Source organism: Leucopleurus acutus (assembly GCF_964270905.1).
Source record: "Leucopleurus acutus genome assembly, chromosome: 16".
Taxonomy (NCBI): domain Eukaryota; kingdom Metazoa; phylum Chordata; class Mammalia; order Artiodactyla; family Delphinidae; genus Leucopleurus; species Leucopleurus acutus.
Window position 1 is genome coordinate 19,412,094 of NC_139158.1, and position 22,005 is coordinate 19,434,098.

General features: G+C 38.3%; 1 protein-coding gene across 4 annotated transcripts in view; it reads right to left on the reverse strand.

Annotated features, from left to right (window-relative positions):
- Positions 1 to 22,005, reverse strand: part of TNRC6A (trinucleotide repeat containing adaptor 6A) — a 96,083-nt gene that overhangs the window by 36,519 nt on the left and 37,559 nt on the right. For 3 of the 4 annotated variants that reach the window (XM_082857513.1, XM_082857510.1, XM_082857511.1), the window contains 2 exons: positions 12,659 to 13,042; positions 305 to 2,878 (listed from right to left, as the gene is read on the reverse strand). In XM_082857513.1, the coding sequence (XP_082713639.1) occupies positions 305 to 2,878; positions 12,659 to 13,042 (2,958 nt within the window). The remainder of the gene's footprint in view (positions 1 to 304; positions 2,879 to 12,658; positions 13,043 to 22,005) is intronic. The other variant, XM_082857512.1, reaches the window with a different exon arrangement.

Genomic DNA, 22,005 nt, shown 5'->3' on the forward strand with positions numbered 1-22,005 from the left:
AGTGTACAGCATTCCAGCTTGACATCACTTTTCCAATTCTGCCTTCTACAGCGTTCCTAATGGAGAATGGAGTATGTGGGATTCACAGCCAACACTGCCAAAGGCAGAGCTCTGTTCCCTGATGGTAAACACCTTCCCCATAATTTTCTTCCCTATAAACTTCTCCTGGATTAGAGTTAAAAAAAGCTTTGTGTGCACATCCAAATACTTCGTTAAACAAGTTTTATAATAACAGTAACTTGAAACAAGGTTCACAATACTGTGAAGTACTTTGTAACACAGACCCCATAAAATAAAAACTCACCAGAGCCACTGCTCGCCTCCTTGTTTGAGATGGCACTTGCAGACGGCAGCAGCTGATGTACCTGTGCTTGCTGGTCTGAACGGCTGCTGCCGTTTGGGACATTTTTGTTCCACATGTTCACATTTTTGTAGTTGTATTTGCTTGGATCTCCCCAAGCTGAAGTTCCATCATCGATCTCCATTTTGCGACGTATGGATTCTGGGGATGGTTCCTCCCAGCCTGTGGGCTCTTCTTCTTTTGTTGGGGCTGGTATAGGTCCTCCCAGCCAGCCTGTACCAGGAGGTTTGCCTGTAGCTGATGGGATTCCCCAAGATCCGACATCTTGTTGCTTGTTCCAGTCTGGAGAACTGACTGGCTTTGACGAATCTCCCCAACCTAGAGACTGATTAGACTTTGGAGGATCTCCCCATCCCTGGGAAGGATTCGGTTTAGAAGATTCATCCCATCCTGATGAATTATTTGGATTTATGTTATTTCCCCAAGTAAAAGAACTAGTTTTACCAAGTTCGTTCCAACCAGAAACGGACCTATCACTGTCACTACCTCCTGAGCTAGATTTCTTATTAGCCTCACCCCAATGGTTACTCCTTGAAGTTTCTCCCCAGTTATCACTGGCAGAAACGGACCAACCTTGGTTTGATTTTTGTCCATCACCCCATCCCTGTTTGTTCTTTTGCGAATCATTCCATGCAGACTTCTCTTCTTTGCAATTCCCCCACTGATTGCTCTTGGCCATTCCTGTAGCAGCAGAATCATCTTCCCATCCCCCCTGGCAGTTTGAGCCTTTGGAATCTCCCCACCTCAGAGTAGGTTTGGGATCTCCCCACCCCGATACAGATGAGGTATCATTACTACTAGGGCTAGTCTTATCTGTACATGCCCCTGAGTTAAAAGTCTGTGTTGCAGAGCTTCCCCAGGCCTCTGTCCCATTGTCAGTCTTTCTTTCCCCTCTAGGTGATGTTTCGGTATCCCAGGCAGTATTCTGCTTAATAGGAGTCTGTCCCCAACCAGAGTTGGATAGGACACGTGGATCTAAGTCAGTTCTGTTTACAATGCTTTGGAGTAATGTGTGCTGATCAATTTTTCTTCTATCTCTACTCTGATTTTCCCCAGTTACTTTTTCCTCAAGGCGTCCAGTGCTTTCTGTACTACCTTCACTCTCCACTGTACCTCCCGTTTTGGCCCACACACTGTTTTGCTCATTTGTCTGAGATGTGGCAGAACCCTGATCCTCTTCCTCAGTAGATTTCCATCCGTTTGTAAACTTCTTACCATTGCCATTTGCACTGTCACTGGAATGCTGATTGCTAGGCAGTTTGCTCCATTCCACGCTGGGTATATTAGTGCCAGTGTTTTGTGCAGGAGTTCCCCATCCTCTTCGACTTCCTCCAGAATTTGCACCATTTCCCCATGATGCACTCTGGGAATTCACTGCCCCAGACTCCCACACACCTCCTCCTTTATTTGTGTTAACTTGAAAGTTAGTGCCCATAGGCCCATTTATGCCAGGCTGCATTAGAGTTGCATTCACAGTGTCACCATTAGCTTGGCCATTAGGGCTTGAACATTTGTCTCCAGAGTAATTAGAACCATAGGCACCCCATGTAGTACCATAAGAGCCTCCACTTTTTGACTCTCCATTGCTAAGGTGAGAAAGGGAAGTGCCATTTACAACCGACGGAGCCTGTATCTGAGGATGATTCATTGTGCTCACATGCCAGGCCCCCGTATTACTAGGCAGCTCATTATTCTGTACTGAACCGGAGTTTGGTAAACTAGAGGTCACAAAGTTAGTAGTGTTATTTGGTCCAGTCATTTCAGTGGTAATATTTTGAGGTTGACCACTGAATGAAACCTTCTGTGTACCACTTACTTCAGATTCACAAGTTTCCTGAAGGCTTCCCCAGGTACCATGGGTAGAAGAACCACCCACTTTAGAGTTAATACTCTGATTGTTAGGCATCTGGCCTAAGGTACTGCACTGAATATTGATGCCAGAACTACCACTCCCTACAGGCCCTTTTAGGGCAAGTCCGTTGTTCTCTAACACTGGCCAGGCACCATGGTTGCTAGCTGAATTCAAAGTGCTTGGATTTAACCCTCCATTTGATGAAGAACTTACAGTGCCCCAAGCATTCATTCTATTGTTGCTACTTTCTGATTTGCTTTCAGGAGCATCCACAGAGACCTGACATGTGCTTATTATGGCTCCATGGGAAAAACCCCATGGCCCAGTACTGCTTCCATGGCCCACATTATTGCTGCCGCTACCAACCACAAACTTGTTTTGGGATCCAAGTCCAGTGCTATTCCGAAGGCCATCATTTTCACCACCTGTGCTCCCTGAAGCCATGATAGTGATGTTTCTCTCTGATTCAGTACTGGAGGCAGAATCAGCATCCACACATTCTGAAGCCAACTCTAGATCACTGCCAGGGACTGAGGGCCATGCTTCTTTTTCAGGCGAGTCGTTTACAACAGCATTCTTACAGTTTGTGCTAGAGTCACTTGTAGAAGACACAGGTCCCCGCTGCGAATTTTCATAATGGGATCCTGAAGTATTGTGGTTTATATCTAGAATAAAGAAGAAGCACAAAAATGTATGAAATGTTTGGAAAACTGATGAATATATTATAAATGTACATGGCTCCTCAACATCAACAAGCTATAATACTTGGCAGTATAATTACAAAGGCATTCGTTCTATCTCAGCCACCAATTTTCCATATCCAATAACTAATTCCACATAGGCAGGGAATTTTGCTGCTTTCTTCATTGATGTTATTCCAAGAGCCTAGAGCAGTACCTGGAACATAAGAGTTCCTCAATAAATATCTGAATGAGTGAATTGTTAACATATCAGCAAGTAAAGAATTTGGAGTCAGGAAGGACAAGGTAGTAATGATGTATTAGGATAATGGAGCAACCCAGGCTTGGAGGCCCAACATGGGAAAGAAGGGGCTGGGATATAAACGGTTAAAGACAAGTGAACAGGCCAAACTTGATAAAATGTATTAGAAATATATTAGCAATCCTTTTCTATCCACACTTTTTTAGAATAGCTTTTTCACAACTGTTTTGGGTATTACAACAAGTTTATAAGAACTATAAAGCCTTTTCCATTATATTTCCATTTCATTAGTGTTCATATTCAATCTGAAAAATACTACATGCAAGTAAAAATAATTTTAGTTCTACTCTCCTTCATAAAAATGTCGTAATAGCCATGTTTATTAGAAGACAACAGAAAAATGGTTGATATGCTGAAGATCAAAGTTATGATTAAAAAATCAACTGCTGACATTTGAAGACATTAATGACTGGTCACATAATCCTGTCTTAGACTTACTGCTACATACTGATGTTATCATCTAGTTATTGTACTGCATGTAGGGCAGGCAGTCTTAGTGCTTCTAATGCTTTCCCAAATTCATTACTCTCATTCAGTTTAAGGATCTGGTAGATGGAAATCCTCAGAAATATTAACCTGCATAAGATGTTTGCATTTAGACTGTCCCTAGCGGGTTGCTCATATTGTAGTTCTCTACTACAGTAGTAATCAGAATCATATGTAGTGTTTCTCAGTAATACATATGCTCAAGTCACGTCCCAGATGCAATGAACCAACCACCAGGCATTGTAAGCCCAGAAAGTTAAGTGTCACTCACTATAAGGGTATTGCTAATATGGAAAATCAGGTTCATCTTGCATCATTTTCTCTCAAAGCACAATTGTTAAGCAGCAAAAGGTGATGAGCTAGAAAGAGTAGCAAAAAAAAAGACTAGACAGAGACCAGAAATGTATACATAATTCACCAAATACAGATATACAGATATAGATAGATAGATAGATATAAAGTTCTGTGACTGTGACTTCTGCTCTCTGATTAAGAATCATTTGGCAGTTTTAAGCTGCCAGGTAAAGCTTTTCATCTTTCAGTGCCCATGAGGAGGATTTTTCTCATGAAATAAAGGACACTAACATGTCGCTCAGTCTCACTGGGTAAAAGCAAATCTACAGACCAGCACCTGCACTATCAGCAACGCCATTTGGCACTCTGGAGCACGTGCTTTATGTGCAATGTTGTCACTGAATCCTTGAAACAACCCTAGAGCACAGGCATTACCTTCACTTTACGGATGAGGAAACCGAGGCTCAAAGGTTGTAGAAAACAAGGTAAGAAAGGCAAGATTCATCATTAGGTAAAAAAGCAAGGTGGCTCAGAACATGGCTGGAACTCTAGAGATACCCAGGTTCAAGTCTGGACTCTATGTAGTAGCTGTATGACCAAACCTGCAAAATGGGGATACAAACAGTACGTACGTACTTCTTTACCTGGTTGTTTAGTTAACCTACTGTCATATGCCAAGTATGTAGCTCAGTGCCGGTTTCAAATAAGTGCTCCATGAAGGGCAGTTTGGTGTAGTAATTAAGAGCAAAACTCTGAAGCCAGCCTGCTTGGGTTTAAAAGCCGCTCTGCCATTTACCAGCTATGTGACCACAGGTAAGATCCTCAATCTTTCTGTGCCTTAGTTTCTTCATCTGTAAAGTGGGAATAGTAACAGTACCTATCTCATACAGTTGTGAGGATTAAACGATTAATAATTAAAAGTGCTTTGAATCATCTGATCCAGATTAGGTACTTAATAAATGAGGACCATTATTTTCATTAATTAATGTGTATCAGTGATTTTCATTATTTTTCAGTCCTATCTCTAAAGCACATGTCATTCCACCATGCCTCCCTCAAGAAGAACAAAATTAGAAATCATATACGAAACTGCTTACTTTAAATCTCCATTTAGATATCTCAAAAAGGACGCCAGCTCCTAGATTATACCCCTACAGGTGCCTCCTCCCAAAGGAAAAAACAATCCTGCTTCTTTACTAGTTTTCCTCATCTCAGTAAGTTTCCTAAAACCTAACATTTATCCTTGATTCCCTCCTGTGCACAGCAAAACCAAAACATCACGAAGTCCCAAATCCATCCACTTTTCTCCAAATCTAAAACAATCAAGCCATCATCATCATCATCTCATGGACTATAGCAAAATGAGATAAAAAAAGATCCTAATTGTAATGGCCAGAAAAACTATAAAGGAAGTTGGGGGGCTTCCCTGGTGGCGCAGTGGTTAAAAATCCGCCTGCCAATGCAGGGGACACAGGTTCTAGCCCTGGTCCCGGAAGATCCCACATGCCACGGAGCAACTAAGCCCGTGCGCCACAACTAGAGCTCACATGCAGCAACTACTGAAGCCCGCGTGCTCTAGGGCTCGCGTGCCACAACTACTGAGCCTGCATGCTGCAACTACTGAAGCCCGTGCGCCTAGAGCCTGTGATCCTCAACAAGAGAAGCCACCACAATGAGAAATCCGCACACCACAACAAAGAGTAGCCCCGCTCGCCGCAACTAGAGGAAGCCCGCATGCAGTAATGAAGATCCAACACAGCCAAAAAATAAAAAACTATAAAGGAAGTTGGAATAAAGCTAACATAAATATTTTAAAAAGTCATATATGATTAAACTTTATTGCAGACCATAGCAGACAACTTGATTAAGTATAGAAACTTGTTCCTCAATAGGAATATATAACAATGTTCCTTTTAAGTTTAATTCAATTATAAAAAAATACTAACAAGAGTCTGTAATTTGATTAAAGTGATTTAAAAGTTCATGTAAAACAAATAAGAGGATTAAACAAACTCTTGTTATCATGTAACAGTTAAATAGCACTGTACTACCAGAGTACATAAGAACTTCAATTGAACAGAAAAAGTAATCCAGAAACAGCCCCAAGTATATTATCTAAGGTTATATGTCAATGGTTAGCATTTTAAATCAGCAAAAGGAATATTCAATACTTTATAAAGACTTTTTTAAATGGACAACCTATCAAAAACAATACCAAATGATTCAGTGTTAAGACGAAACCAAGAAGTTACTTGTGAATGAGAATTTTTTATACATAAAAGCAAAGAAAGAAACCATTAAAAAAACAGAGATTGGACTACTTAAAGTTTTTCTTTTTCTTTTTTTAATGCCCAAATACATCAAAAGCAAAAGGCCCCAGAGAACCGCAGAATACACTTGGCAAACCAATTCTATCACCTTTAATGTTAGTGAAACTTTCTCTCACAATCTGGTCATGACCTAGTTTGGAGGTGGTAATGTTCTAAATTTGCCTTTTGCCGTGTACTCCCATGCATTTTAGGAAAATAAGAGATACCACCAGTAATTATTAGCTAAAATTCCATTTTTAATCTGGAACCTACTTGACACTTTCCCAAAAACCTAAATTAAAAGGCTATCTCAAAAGCTGCATTTACCAAGGCTGGATCACAAAGCCATTTTTGTTACGAAAAACACTGCAGCTTAGATAGAAAAATAAAAATCTAAGAGCAGGGGAGTGGGATAGGGAGTCAGGATGGGGATGGGGAGATTACTAGCCTGACTAAAATTATAAAAAGTGCAGGACTCCTCAGCAATCATGACTAAAACATTTCAGAGTCAGAGACTACTTCAGAATTGGAAGAAGTCAAGTAATATATTTCCCTTACACATAAGGAAGCCAAAAGCCATCATTACAAATGATCTGGAAGACAAACATATAGAAACATCATTAAGTAGAAGATGATAATTACACTTTTCCAGGAAAGGGGACAGTTCAGTATTACTGAGTGTAATGCAAAATACAAATTTTAAACTAAGATTTGGAAGACTGAACTTAACTGAGAAACATCTGAAGTCCAAAATGTCATCAGCACCCTGCTCTCATACAAAATTGCCTTAGGAAGACTGAGGGCAGCTCTAGTACCATACCTCAAAAAGAATATTAAAAAAAAAAAAAAAAAAAAAAGGAATTCCCTGGCGGTCCAGTGGTTAGGACTCTGCGCTTTCACTGCTGAGGGCCCTGGTTCAATTCCTGGTTGGGAAACTAAGATCCCGCAAGCCATGAGGCATGGCCAAAGGAAAGAAAAAAAAAGGACATAGCAGTGCATTATGTAGCACCTATTCAGAAAGAAGACATGTGGGGTAGAGCAAAGACTGGTGATAATTCAAGGGAATTGCATAATTCATTCAGGAAGAATTTAGATCCAGGAAAATTCATACAATTTCCTAAATAAATATGTATCATGTCACAAAATGGCTAAATATGTGCTTTCTGCCTTAAAGACTTCCAATCTCACCAAAAATAAAGACCTTCAGAAGTTAACAGTATTTAGGTTTTATAGTATTTCCAGGAAGTATGAACTGTTATCATTGGGAATATGAGAGAACCTTAGATGCACAATTTCAAACAGTACTTGAGTGAGAAAGTTAAAAATGTTTCCTTAGGGACTTCCCTGGTGGCGCAGTGGTTAAGAATCTGCCTGCCAATGCAGGGTACATGGGTTTGAGCCCTGGTCCGGGAAGATCCCACATGCCGCAGAGCAACTAAACCTGTGCGCCACAACTACTGAGCCTGTGCTCTAGAGCCCACGAGCCACAACTACTGAAGCCCACGTGCCTAGAGTCCGCACTCCACAACAAGAGAAGCCACCACAATGAGAAAGCCCGCACACCACAGTGAAGAGTAGCCCCCGCTCACCGCAAGTAGAGAAAGCCTGTGTGCAGCAACGAAGACCCAACGCAGCCAAAAAAACTTAAAAAAAAGTATCCTTAGTTATTCTAGCCTCTAGTCCAAGGGCTGGCAAACGTTTTCTGTAAAGGTCCAATTAGCAAAGATTTTAGGTTTTGCCAGCCAGATGGCCTCTGTGGCAACTACTTACCATAGTAGCTGGAAAGCAGCCATAGATAACATGTAAAGGAACGGGCATGGCAGGTTAAAGACGACAAATGCAATACCACAACCAAATGCATGATCATGACTGGTTTCTGGGGTAGGGACTGTGGGGAGGCGACTATAGAAGACATTCATAGGGTTGTTGCTCTAGACCAGGTGGTGAGTGTCTGAACCAGGTCAATGGTGGCAGCAGTGCAGAGGAGAGAGGAAAGCTGAGAGATGTTCTAGAGTTAAGATCAGCAGGGCATGATAAACCAGTGGCCTGTAGACATGAAGAAGAAGGAGAGTTAAGCATGATTTTAAGAGTTCTAGATGGGTGACTGGATGAATGGGGTTGCCGACCTTTTGAGCAGTGGGATCCAGAAGGAGAAACTGGCATGTGGCAAGATAATGAGTTCGATTCTGGACATGTTGAGTTTGAAGGGCCCAACATCAGCTGAAGAAATCCAGAAGACATGGAACCTAAAACTGGGGAGAGAGATGAAACAAAGCCTTGGGAGGGAGTAACATCTGAAAACTGGTCAAAGAAAAATGAAAGAATGAAAGAGCTTTAAAAAGAAGGAAGGGGTCAATGATAAAAAATGTAGATATAGGTTAAGATAAGAATAGAAAAGTCTATTTTGTAACCACAATTAAAAATAAAAAAAGTCTGGATTTGGCACACAGAAGATCAGTGCCCTTAGTAAGAGCTACTTTAGTCAAGTGAGCAGGAGCCAGACTCCAGAGGAATGAAGTGATGTATCAGAGATTCCAAGTCTAGAGTATTTCTGTAAGAACTCTAAAAGTAGAGAGAAATTCTACAATAGCCCCAAGAGAATGGGAGTTTAAAGGAATTTATTTTAAAGATTATAAAGACTTGAATATGTTTACAGACCAAGGGACAAGTTGAGAGCAAGAAGTGGAAGTTACAGGACAGCGAGGATGTGTACTACACCGAAAAGACAGTGACGAGCACAGCTGGATGGACAGTATTTTAATCTTTAAACATCTCTGGAAACTTTAAGTTTCTTAAAAAAAATTGAAACATAGGAAAATCTATAGTGTAATATAAAAAACACTCACACACCCCTCACCTTAAGGTATATACTACTAATATAATAGAAAACTCCTGTGTACCCCTCTCTTGCTTACATCTCCTTTCTTCTACAGTAGGTAACTGAGTGGTAACCACACAAAATGCTATATTTGAGTTTACTCATAAGCAAAATATGTTGTTTTGCAAGCTTTATATTTTATATAAATGATATCATACTATAAACAAAGACTTTTTGGTACCATCTGCAAAAACGTGAACATGAACTACGTATCACAGGATATTGCTGAAAACATCCCTCTTCTGCTTAACGGTGACTGTGGTATCATGGTTGTATAGAAGACTATCCTTATTCTTTAAGAAATTACCTGTGGAAGTATTAAAGGTGAAGTGCAATGAACATTTGTGCACACGTTTGCATATGTATGTATATATAATGTACTAATAATGGATGGATCTGAATCTATTTGTTTAACTTTTCTGCATGTGTCATGTCAGTTGGATGATAAAAATGTGGGTTGGAACACTCTGCCCCATAAGAACAATACTGCTGCCAGCCCTGTTAAGCATAAGTCCCCCCAAATCCTTTATCACACAGCCTTCAGGCCCCCCAATTCAAGGGTTTTTTTGGGGGAGGAGCAAGGCCTGATACCTTAAGGCTCTAAGAAATCAACTGCAAAAGAGAGGTCCTTCAGTGATGACTGAAACCATCACTAAGTGTTTGAGGCACAGCCACAAACTGGCAGCTCAGCCTGCAGCGTTGTGTGGTTTGACCAGCACAGGTTCTAAAAACTTAAAATGAGAATGTAAAGGTAGTCAGGCAGGGTACAAAATTAATACATTTACCGCAGTTCCCATTACTTCTTTTCATCCTTTACTCCACTTACCTGCTAGCCTATGAAGGCATTTAGTTTGTGTGACCTCTAATTTAGAAAATACCTAATGTCATCTAGGTACTATCCCTCTTCCTTGACTGCAGTGAACGAACGAGAAATGCATTCTGTGAGGACAAGGGAAGTGTATCCAGAACTCCTCATCTTTACCATGCGAACTTGTAAGTAAATTTCTATGTATGTATTGCATGTATTAATTTAAATGTCAAATCTATTCCATTACCTATCTCTGTTCAGGAAACAAAAAAACCAAACACAAGTACAAAGAGACAAAACAGTTAAGATTATGTTCCCACATTTCTGAACTACATGTAATTCACAACATGCAATTTTGGGGTTTCTGGGCTATTGTTCATGCTGTTTGTACCGTCCAGTACGCTGCTCTTGATTGATTGCTAAGCTATTCTCTAATCTGCAAAATGAAAATTAAACATGTTAATACAGTGTGTGGGTCATAAGCACCCCATAAGGGTTAGTCACTATATTATTATTATTATTGTTGTTATATTATTATTAGCCCTTCAGGAGCCAGGAGAGACCTGAGAAGTCCTCCCTCATTCACAGACACCCAATGCCCTATTATGTGACTAGTGTTTCTATTATCATTTCTAGTAGCACCTACAAAAATATTTTAAGGTAAATACGTGACTATGCTGTTAAAGGGGGAGTCATAAATGTTTAAAACAAGACAAAAGCACAAGTCTGGCTCTTCTGCAGAATGCTTTGCCTTCATCCTCTGCATTCTCTAGCTGTGTGGGGATTTAATTTTAAACCTCAGGCAGATTGCTGCACCCTCCTTATTTCCATCGTAACCTCCACATTAACGCAGTCCACCTTTGTAAAGTTGTTTTAGAAACAGGTGGGATATTTTCCCTTCTCAGCCTTTGTTTGAAGACTTCTTCCTATGCCCACATCGTAGGCTTTCTTTTCATCTGAATGTATACCCGTAACACTTGGGTTTCTTGACCCATACCAATTTTTGAGAAATAAGATTCTTATACTCCCATTGTTGCCATTTCAAAAACGGCTTTGCTCTTTCATTTCCCAAATTGAAAAAGCATATTCAACATATATCTTCTAAATTTACTATCCCACTTTCCTGTTTGTTAATTATCATACCACTATTGCTGAATTTGCAGTAGGTACTCAAGCATTGTTGTATAAATAACCTCTCCTAGGTTTTAACCACAATGATGCTGATGACTCAGTACATCTGCTTTGCTTCCAACCTGACTTCCCAGAGGAACTTCAAACCAAATTATTAATTGCTTGGCATTAGATCTAACATATCTAAACCAGACTCTTCCTCCTGAAAAGTGCAGGTCCTTCGGTAAAAGTTTCAGGGAAGATAATTCATGCAGTGCCTAAATATTAGGCACTAAACTAGCTGCTTTAACATGTCACATAATATCATCCTCAAAGCAACCTTACAGATTGGGTACTACACTTTACAGATTAGCAACGACAGTCAGATAAGTTAAGTGACTTGGCCAAGCTTATGCAAGGAAGTGTGTAGGGGAGTAGAAGTAAGTATTAACTTGGGCTGATAATTTAAGTTTGCATCCTTTCCAATAATGCACTTCTCTAATTACCTATGCTCGAAAAATCACATCTGTGCCCTCTTCCTCCTTACCTATCACTACCAATATGCTGCCAAAGCAAAGCACGGTTGTTATGAACATAGCTTTGGAGTCAGACAGATCTTGATGTGAGTGCAGGCTCTGCTACTTATTAGCTGTGAAATACCATACTACAACGTAGAGTAGTTCCTGGTATATATAAGAGAGCATAGGGGTAGAAAGTGAATATTCTACCTGAGATAGTTAGGAAAGGCTGCTCAAACGAGACTCGAACACACGTAACAATTAAGTAACCTGCCAAGGTCACACATGCTGGTATATGGTGGAACTAGGACTTCAAAACCAGGTCCATCTGGCTCTAGAGACTCTGTTCATTACCAGTCTGCTACTGTTTTCATGTGTGGAAACCTTGATTATCCTCAATTCTCTATATGACTTGTGGTAAAAGTGTCAAAATAGTTCAATAAGTGAATGGACAAACCAGTCGTCAGAACATATCAAAACAAACTGGGCTTTGAGAAAACTGTAATCACATACTGGATTTATCTTCTGCCTCACAATCATTACTGAGCTGAGAAAAGCCATTCTGAGGCAATAACTGAAATGCATGTGCTCTGAACAGAATTTTCATGGGTGGTAGCCTCTTTACGGCACGTGGTAACTGATCTCAAGCCATTTTTGTCTTGGTGCCTCAGTTTCCTCCACTGAAAAGTGGAGATAAGAACAGCTTACACCTCTCAGGGTTGTTGAGGATTAAATGCAATAACGTGCACAGTTGCTCAGCACGTGACTTGGTGGGGGGGGTGCTCAATTTTAGCTATAGTCTTATAATCAATTTTGGCTATAAGCTGTATATTAAAATGGGTAAGATCTGGAGGGAGAGCTCTAGTTAACCTACAGGAAACATTTTCAGATTCCCCATTCATAACTTCTGTATAGAATTCTTATTTTTACAACACAGATACTGATGAATACAAATGCGTCACCAAACAGGCATGAGTTTATAAACTTGCTACACTGCTAACGACGACAGTTGGAGTCTCGTAAGAAATGCCTTCTCTCACCTGACTGGGTTTTGCTGATCTGCACCTCTCCGTTATTTTGTGGCTGTTGATTTGTTAAAGCACTGCTCTCTGACTGGCTGCTTAACACTTTAACAGCAGATCCCAGGTTTGCTGCTATGACAGGAAAATGCTGACCCCTCTTTAGAAGCTGCTTATGTTCCTGGTGGCGAAATCGAGGTGGAACTTCGCGCGGATACCGAGGCAAGGCCTGTGGTGGCTGCGGCTGCGGCGGCTGCTGTGGCTGTGGCGGCGGCTGCGGCGGCGGCTGCTGATTGTTGGCTGTGGCTCGCTTGGCATTATTATTAGTGCTGGTTGCTGTGGAAGTGCCGTTATTAGAGTTGGCAGGCTGAGGCTGGCTTACACTGGGCTTTATCTGTTCTGGCACTAATCCCAACAAAAGAAAAGGGGTGGAAAAGATTAGCCAGTAAAGTGCACCTCCATTGCAAGCCATCTAAGTAAAAAGGCACTAAGAAAAACAATCCTAAAGGAACAGAAGCTTTACGTGTGCAGGGATATCCTTCCTCATTCACGGGCTCCAGTTTTCTTGAGAAGGATCACTGCCAAGCATCAAATTTTACTTCTGCTAACTACCTATCTGATAAGGGAATGGACACCAGTCAGCATTCCCTGTCCTGGATGACAGTTCATGCTCACCATCTCCTTCCCATATTATCTCCAATTAGAGAACAAGCACTGTTTATACAACTCTGGAACTCACAATAACTAAAATAACAAAGGTGACAAATCAAGTTTTGGTAATCCCGAAAGAATCCTCAATTCCCCAGTAACTGTTCTTAATCTGCCCCATGTTTAATGTGTTTGGTCCCTATTTTTCATCTTTGAAAGACAACACAGAGTAAGGGTAGAAAATAATCCTGCTAGTTCCCTTACAAAACAGCAAAGTTAACACTGTTTTTTGTTATTAAAATGTAAAGCCTGAATCAAATAAGACAAATTCAGAATTGGGATGTATATACAAAGATCACAGACTGAAATCTATGAGACTAACCAAAATTGGAGAAATAACTTGGATACCCTGTCTTAAGCAAGTCTGCAAAACAGCTATCTGTCTACTGTATGAACAATCAGAGACTATAGTGAATTTCTGGACTCCTAAAGGAGATTAAATAAGTAAATAAACTGAGGGAAATGCTCTAAACCAGTGAAAATATACCCCATCTCTAAAACTACAGGGAGGCAGCGTGGTATATGAACTTTTGGTGCCAGATGGACCCAGGTTTCAATCCCAGCTCTGCCTTTAGTAAGCTTTGTGTCTTTGGACAAGCTGTAAAAACCCAAGCCTGTGGTCTCCTCTGTAAAAGAGGGATAACACCTATTGCTTGCAGAGCTCTCCTAAGGTTAAATATATTAATGTTTACAGAGCACCAAACACAAGGCTATACACGCATACTCTGGTTTATTGTGCTTCGCTTTATTGCACTTAGAAGATATGGTGGTGGGTTGCTGTTGTTTTTTTTTTTTTTTTTTTTACAAATGGAAGGTCTGTGGCAACCCTGCATCGAGCAAGTCTATCGGCGCCATTTTTTCCAACACCACCTGCTCACTGTGTGTCTCTGTTTCACATTTTGGTAATTCTCGCCGTGTTTCAAACTTTTTCATTATTATTAGTTATGGTGATCTATGATCGGTGACCTTTGATGTTATCCCTGCAAAAAGATTATGACCCACAGAAGGCTCAGATAATGGTTAGCATTTTTTAGCAATAAAGTATTTTTAAATTAAGGTATGTACATTTTTTAAGACATAATACTATTAAACAATAGACTACAGGATAGTGCAAACATAACTTTTACATGAACTGGGAAACAAAAAAATTTGTGACTCGCTTTATTGTGACATTCACTTTATCATTTTGTGTGTGGCAGTTTTAAGTTATTAGTTTTTAAAATAAAAATATATATTCACTTTACTCCGGTGGCCTGGAACTGAACCCACAATATCTCTGAGGTATGCCTGTAGAGTGCCTATTTTTTAATGACTGGCATAATACCACTTTATACTTTTGTAGCAGTTTAATGTTTCTCTGAGATTTTGATGCATCTTCACAGATGCCACTGTCAGATAAATAAAGTGATTTGTCTCCATGTGATCAGTGAGGACACTCAGAGAAAACTGTTCAAGAGTTAAGAGCTCCAACCCCACCACTCACTAGCTACGCTATTTCTGTGTCTTTTTCCTTGTCTATATGGTATAGACAGTCTTGATCTAGTACCCAGAATAATGTAAACACTCAGTGAACAAAAGGTATTACTGTGGCCCAAATAAAAGAAATATTTATCAAATGCCTAAAATGTATATGATTCTGTGATAAAGTGCTGGTCATATGGGTTGTTTCCAATAGCCACCAACTTCCTCTTACAAACCCTCAGATCTAGAGCCACCTTTCATTTAACAGTTTAGCCTCACTATTGTCTCCTTTCTCTGAAATGGTGGATTTAGTCTATATCACTAATACTGATACTTTTTATTCTTAATATATGATCTTGACCTCTTATTTTTTAAAATCTGATTTTGATTTTTCTAAAGTAATACAAAAAAATTGTATTTCAGGAGGAATTACATTGAAAAATCACAAACATTCCATCTATTGCTTGGAATTCCTTCCATTCTTGAAGGCAAACCGAAAAGCCTCTTATTAGCATTTGGGCCAAGTGCATTCTAGGTTTAATTACTTTATGTAGAAAATTCTGTCTCCTAGACAATTTTATGCTCCCAGAATGTAACAATAATGTATATTCCTCTGTCATGAGGAAAATAAGGAACTAGAATATTCTAAAGTACCTCTGAAACCAAAAGAAGATCAAGTATACGTAACTGAAATTATAAGGCACATAAAAACTCTAACTCAGCTTTTACATGCCTAGTATTGGGCTCAGTATGGTATCTGGCAATTGAATGTAACCTTAAAGTGGTGCAGTTACCCAATGCTAAAATACAAGTTTGTCCGCCACTTTATTACTAAAGGGAAAAGACTGTGACAATTCAATACCCAAACAAGATGTTATTTATGTGAGACAGCAACAGGAAAGTGTTGTTTAATACATTCAAGAAATTAGAAGATACCGTACATGCAAACACTGTGAATAACCTACATGAAGACGTGTATAAGAACCCTAACACTACTTCAGAAGTGACTAGGAACTCAGAAGCAGTATTTACATCGGTCACCCAGCAACCCCACACCTACCTCAAAAATTCAAAGAACTCCTGTATTTCTTATCAATAAAGCGCCATGGGGAAAATAAGGCTGAAAGAGATACTAGTTTCTTGGGCCAGAAAACTTCACTGACACCAGTAAAAACATTAAGACACGTAACTACTGACTATAATACTAAACTAAGTAAGGTAAAATCTCAGATGTAAACATGGGATGTAGTAGTAAAGAGTAAAGGAGAAGCTAACAGTGCACGTAGGTGTGCCAGGGTAAGGGTGGAGTTGCTGGGTAACAGATATAAATACTGAATAATTTTCGCTGCTGTATATGTGTAGTTAAAATTTAGGTTAATTATGTCAGTAAATATCTAAACCATTGGAAGGGGGAAAAATGACAAAACGATCCATTCAACAGACAGAAAATGCAATAAAGAGAATTACTTTTAAATTGTGGTTAACATGAAATACAAAATGAAATGTCAAGCATAAAACTCAAAGTATCTGTAATCAATAAAAATGTGAGTGGGTTAAATTAACTAGTTAATAAAAGATCTTAAACAGGGTTAAGTAAAGAAAAAACAAACTTAAGAAATATACTTATCAAAAATCACTCCTGAAACAAAACAATACAGGAAAATTGGTGGAAAAAAGTACAGAGACAGATATACTAACAAGAAATGCTAACAAAACTTAGATGAAAGCAACATTAATATCAGACTTTTAAAATTCAAAGAGAAAGCATTATAAAGATTTTGCATACTGATAAAAGAAACAAACTAAAAAGAAATAAACAACTAAGAACCTTTATATACCAAATCTTAGTATCAAAACGTGTAAACCAAGTGGGGACAGAAAAGAAAAACTGAGAAAAAGCAAAACCATATATCTTGAAATGAGGTAACACCTTTTTTGACAAGTACCCGAGAAACATGAAGTGCACACACAAACCATCCAGCACTAAAGAAAACATCAATAAATTACAAAAAGTAGGAATAATACAGATGGTATTTCTGGATTACAATGGCATCACACTAGAAACACAGGCAAATACAACTGCCTTATTTAAATAAATTTTGAGTCGAAGAGGAAATAAATACCAAAACTGTAGAATTATATTAAAAAAATAGTGAAAACAATACACATAATAAATTTTAAGGTATCATAGACTTAATTATTTTCAACAAATGAGAATGAACGTGAAGCAACCAACTCAAGTTAAAAATCAAACTAAAGGAAGCAGTAAGAAGGAATCAGTAAAAATAAAAGTAAAAATCAATGACTTTAGAAGTGAACCAATAGCAAATAAAGATTTGAATAAATATATGACACAGATATAAAAAAGGAGTATAAACAAAATATGCTATGATTTTACATTTTAATCTCCGGAATATTTTACATTGTTGATTCAATAAAAGTTTTTTGGAATGCAAATAAGTGAACCAATAAATCCAAGGCATCGTTCTAAGAAAAAAGTAAACTACCAATTAACCTAATTTTTAAAAAAGAAAATGGAAAAAAAATAAGAGATGATTTTCTAAAATTAAGGTATTTCTTAAGGCTTAACTCATTAAATAATTGGAAAAACTGGAGAAGGGAATTATTTAACACTGATCCCAGAAGAGGCAGAAAAAAATAGATTAATTAGCATAGAAGAAGTGGAGAAATTTATGAAATCATCAATCAGGATCACATAGTTTGATCAATACTACCATGCATACTTCTTCATTTTTTTTTTAACTAGCATACTTGTAAGAGATATTTATCTCTAAATTAAATGCTATTTAAATTGTTGTAGGGCACAGCATAAGATGGAATACCAACATTAACACTGTTACAAATAAATCAAACAAAATTTTCGTAATCCCAAACAATGGGGGAAATAAAAGAAGCAATATAAATAGTACTGGGGAAGAAAGGACATAACTTCAAATATAGAGATTCTGTAAAGACAAGAAAATACTATAATCTATACCAATAAAACAGAAAACCCAGCTAAACTGAGTGTTCTACAACATGGCTTGGCAAATCTTTCCTGTAAAGGGCCAGATAGTAAACATTTTAGGTTTTGCAGGCCATACAGTCTCTGTTGCAACTACTCAACTTGCTGCTGTAGCACAAAAAAACAGCCACAGACAGCACGTAAATGAATGGATATGATTGTGTTCCAACAAAACTTCACATAAAAAAAACAGGCAGTGGGCCAGATCTGGCCTGCAGGCTGTAGTTTTCCAGCCTCTGCTCTGTAAAATATAATTTACCAAAATGAGCTCACAGAGGAGTAGAAGATCCTATGGAATAATAACAGCAGAGGACACTGAAAGATCCTGCAAGATTTACCTCCCTAAAAAGCACCTGGCTCAGATGACTTTACAGGGAGTATGTAAATAAAATCCTCAAGAAGCATATATAATATCAATCTTACATAAACTGTTCCAGAACAAAGAAGTAAAGGTTCAAAAGACTGGCTGGATTCAAATTTTGGCTCTGCAACTTACTAGCTACATGACCATGGGCAAAGTACTTATCCCCTCTGTACCTGTTTCCTCATCTGTAAAACAGAGTCAAGTATTAATACCTAAACCCATCGGGTTTTTGTGAGGTTTTAACAAGATAATAGATGTAAAGAATTAAAAACAGTACCTGGCACATGGTTAGTACTCAATGAATGTTAGTGATTACTATTACCATCTGGGTAAAAAAAGGGAGGAGGAATTAGGATGAACCCCAGGTTTCTGGCCTGGAATCCGAGTAGACAGTAGTACCATTTACTAAGATATGAAATAGAAGACAAAAATTAAATTTGGGAAGTATGTGAGAATGAGTTTAGTTTTTTTGTGTTTGTTTAACTGTTAGGTTTGTTATTACTATAGGACAGCCACTCTCAAACTTTTTGGTCTCAAGATCCCTTTACACTTAAAAAAATTACTGAGAACACCAAAAATTTTTTGTTTATGTGGGTTACATCTATAGATATTTACCATACTAGGAATTTAAACAAAGAAAATTTTAAAATATTTATTGACTCATTAAGAAAGTCCTTTATATATTAAAAATAAATGTTTTTTGAAAAAAAATTTCCAAAACAAAAAAAGAAAAGTATGCATTGTTTTACATTTTTGCAAATCCCTTTAACATCTGGCTTAACAGAAGGCAGGTGGATTCTCACATCTACTTCTGCATCCAATTTGTTGTGACTTGCACATTATGTACCCTCTAGAAAACCCCACTATATACTCATGAGAGAATAAGTGGCTAGACAAAGCCTTTCTACTATTATTATGAAAATAGTTTTAACCTTGTGGATCTCATGAAAGCTTCAGGAAGCCTCTCAGCTGCCCTTGGGTAAACTATGAAAACCACTGCTATAAGAATGCTACTGAATATATGGTTCTAGAATTTAGTAAAAGTTTGAACTAAAAATATGGATTTAGGATTCAGCATACAGGTAGAAAAAGAAGTTATGAAGTTGTAAAATAAGAAATGGCAAGACCTAAAGAATAGGTTTAAATAGAAGACAGAAGAAGAGAAGTTATGGCAAGAATAAGTTACAACTGCCAGAGAAGTAGGAGCGCTGTTGTTTATTTTAGTAAACGGCCTCACTATCTATCTAATTACTAAAGCAGGGACATCTTTCTCAAATTCTCCCTATCCCTTTAGGTCCAGTCAGTCTAAAGGTCCAACAGATTAATTATCTCCTTGATACAACCAAATGCATCCTTGTATCTCCAATGTCACTGCTGTGATTTAGGCCCTTATCAATTTCATCTTGCAAAAACCTAATTGGTCTCCTTGGCTTAAGTGCTGATCTCATCCCACGCCCTTTTCACTCTCCCCAAATCTATCATCTCTCTGTCCCACATTATCTATATTATTAAAGTGCTCTCAGAGTTAATGCAAAGTCCTTAGCACAGCCCCTATCTACCACTTTTCCAGATTCATATCCTGCTACATCCACACACATCTCCTCTTCTGCATCAAATACCTCCAATTCTCTGAAAGGCATCATGCTCTTTCATGACATTCCTTTCTTGAAAATCTTTCTGTCCACCACCTTTCCTAGGAAACAACTAATCATCCCCCACTACCCCTCTATTCAGCTAATCTTAGAAGTATTTTATGACAACATCCCCTCCCCACTCCCATAAAACTCTTAGGCATTCCTTACACCAGAAGTCCCCAACCTTTTTGGCACCAGGGACCAGTTTCGTGGAAGACAATTTTCCACAGACGGGGGTGGGGCGGTGTGGTTCAGGCAGTAACGCGAGCGATGGGGAGCCATCGCTCGCCGCACATGAAGCTCCCCTCCCTGGCCTGCCACTCACCTCCTGCTGTGCGGCCCGGTTCCTAACAGGCCCGGGGGTTGGGGACCCCTGCCTTACACTACATGTGCTCTGTAAGTGCAGGTTTCTTACTTCTTCTTCCTTTTTCCACATGGTGGTCCCAGCACCAAGAACAGCAAATGGCATGTTCAAAAATCCTAGAGAAATCAGAAATATACCTTTTCCTGGGTCTTAGCTCTGCTTCTTCAAGGAACTCTTACCTTCCTACCCAAAATTTCCCATCTTAAATTACCAACACAAAGAGGAACATAGCTGATTTGTCCTTCTACAATCCTCTAGGTTTAGGTGACTGAGTAAATTCTTCCACCGAGCTTCATTAATGAATTTCTGGATGAAACCACCCTATTAACCAATTCTGCTCTTCAGCAAAACACCTTAGGCAAGGTACATCTGTTCTAACGTACAGATCTTCTTTAAGAGCTAGAGGATACCCATACAATATTCACAATATGGTATTCCCAAGATCTTGGTTAATCTGTCCATCAAATTTTGTCCAAATATGTGAGATGCAGAAAAGTGGGATGATGAAAGATTTATTTTTCAGGCAGAGGCACGTGTTTTAAAAAAAAAAAAAAGTCATCTACTGTATAGCACAGGGAACTCTATTCAATATTCTGTAATAACCTATATGGGAAAAGAATCTGAAAAAGAATGGATATATGTATAACTGAATCACTTTGCTGTACACCTGAAACTAACACAACACTGTAAATCAACTATACTCCAATATAAAATAAAAATCAAATTAAAAAAGGAAAAAAAAGTCAGATTGCCCTCAAGTCTCTCTTTCATAACTAACAATTCTAGAAGTGATCCCCAAATTTATTTAATTAAAAGTGCTATGGGGCATATGTTTAAAACAAAAACAGGTTCTTCAAGCCTCACAGATTTACTAAATCAGAATCTGTATTTTTAAAAGCACATATCACGTGGTTCTCATTTCTGAGTAAATTCTGAAAACTAGATACTGTAGCAGCATCTACAGAGCTTCTGACTTCCATTTGTGAGTCCAAAACAAAAGATAATACCTAACAATTTCAACTAGAAGTTAGTGACAGGAACAACAAAAAAAGTCCCAAACACACTGGGGGAAAAAAAAAGTTTGCAAAAGTTATATAATAAAGGAATTTTTTTTTTAATAAAGGAATTTTTAAATTTAATTTTTGATTAATTTGATTTTTTAATTAGAAACAATGGTCCCAAATATATATAAAAATGAAGTTCAGATAAATTAAACAGTTAGACTACACAATGCTAAAACTTTTTAAAGCTTTCAGAAAGCACAGGCAAAACTTTTTCTAAAATCTGAATAAACGGTAGGTTTTCTCAGCATAAAAATGAGTCAAGAAATCAAAGAGTAAAAATTGTTAAGTTTGAGCAAATAAAATTATGCAGTGTATTTTATTTTTTCAAAGGTGTCTGTGTGTATGTATTTATTCCAAATTAAAAGGCAAACTGGAAAATATTTGTCCTTTGGAACAAGTTAAAGGGATCCATTCCCTACCACCCTCCCACTGCCCACCCCAATTTTCCCTAATCAAAGGGGAAAAGGTACTGTTTTGGTTTAAGGCTGCTAAACCTAACATAGGAAAGCATTCAACAGAGTCACTAGAGTTTAGGACCGGAGTCTTAAACTAAGAATATAAATGTTATTTAATTTTGCTTTCCTTCTTCTAAACATATATTTGCATCTTCTGCATATGTACCCCCTATGGGGTCTGATATTTAGATATTTCTACCTGGTATCTCATCCTCAGAACAACCTCAAACATATAATACAGTCCATAATCTTAGAAATTTTTGCATCAAACACATTAAATGGAATGTTAATGA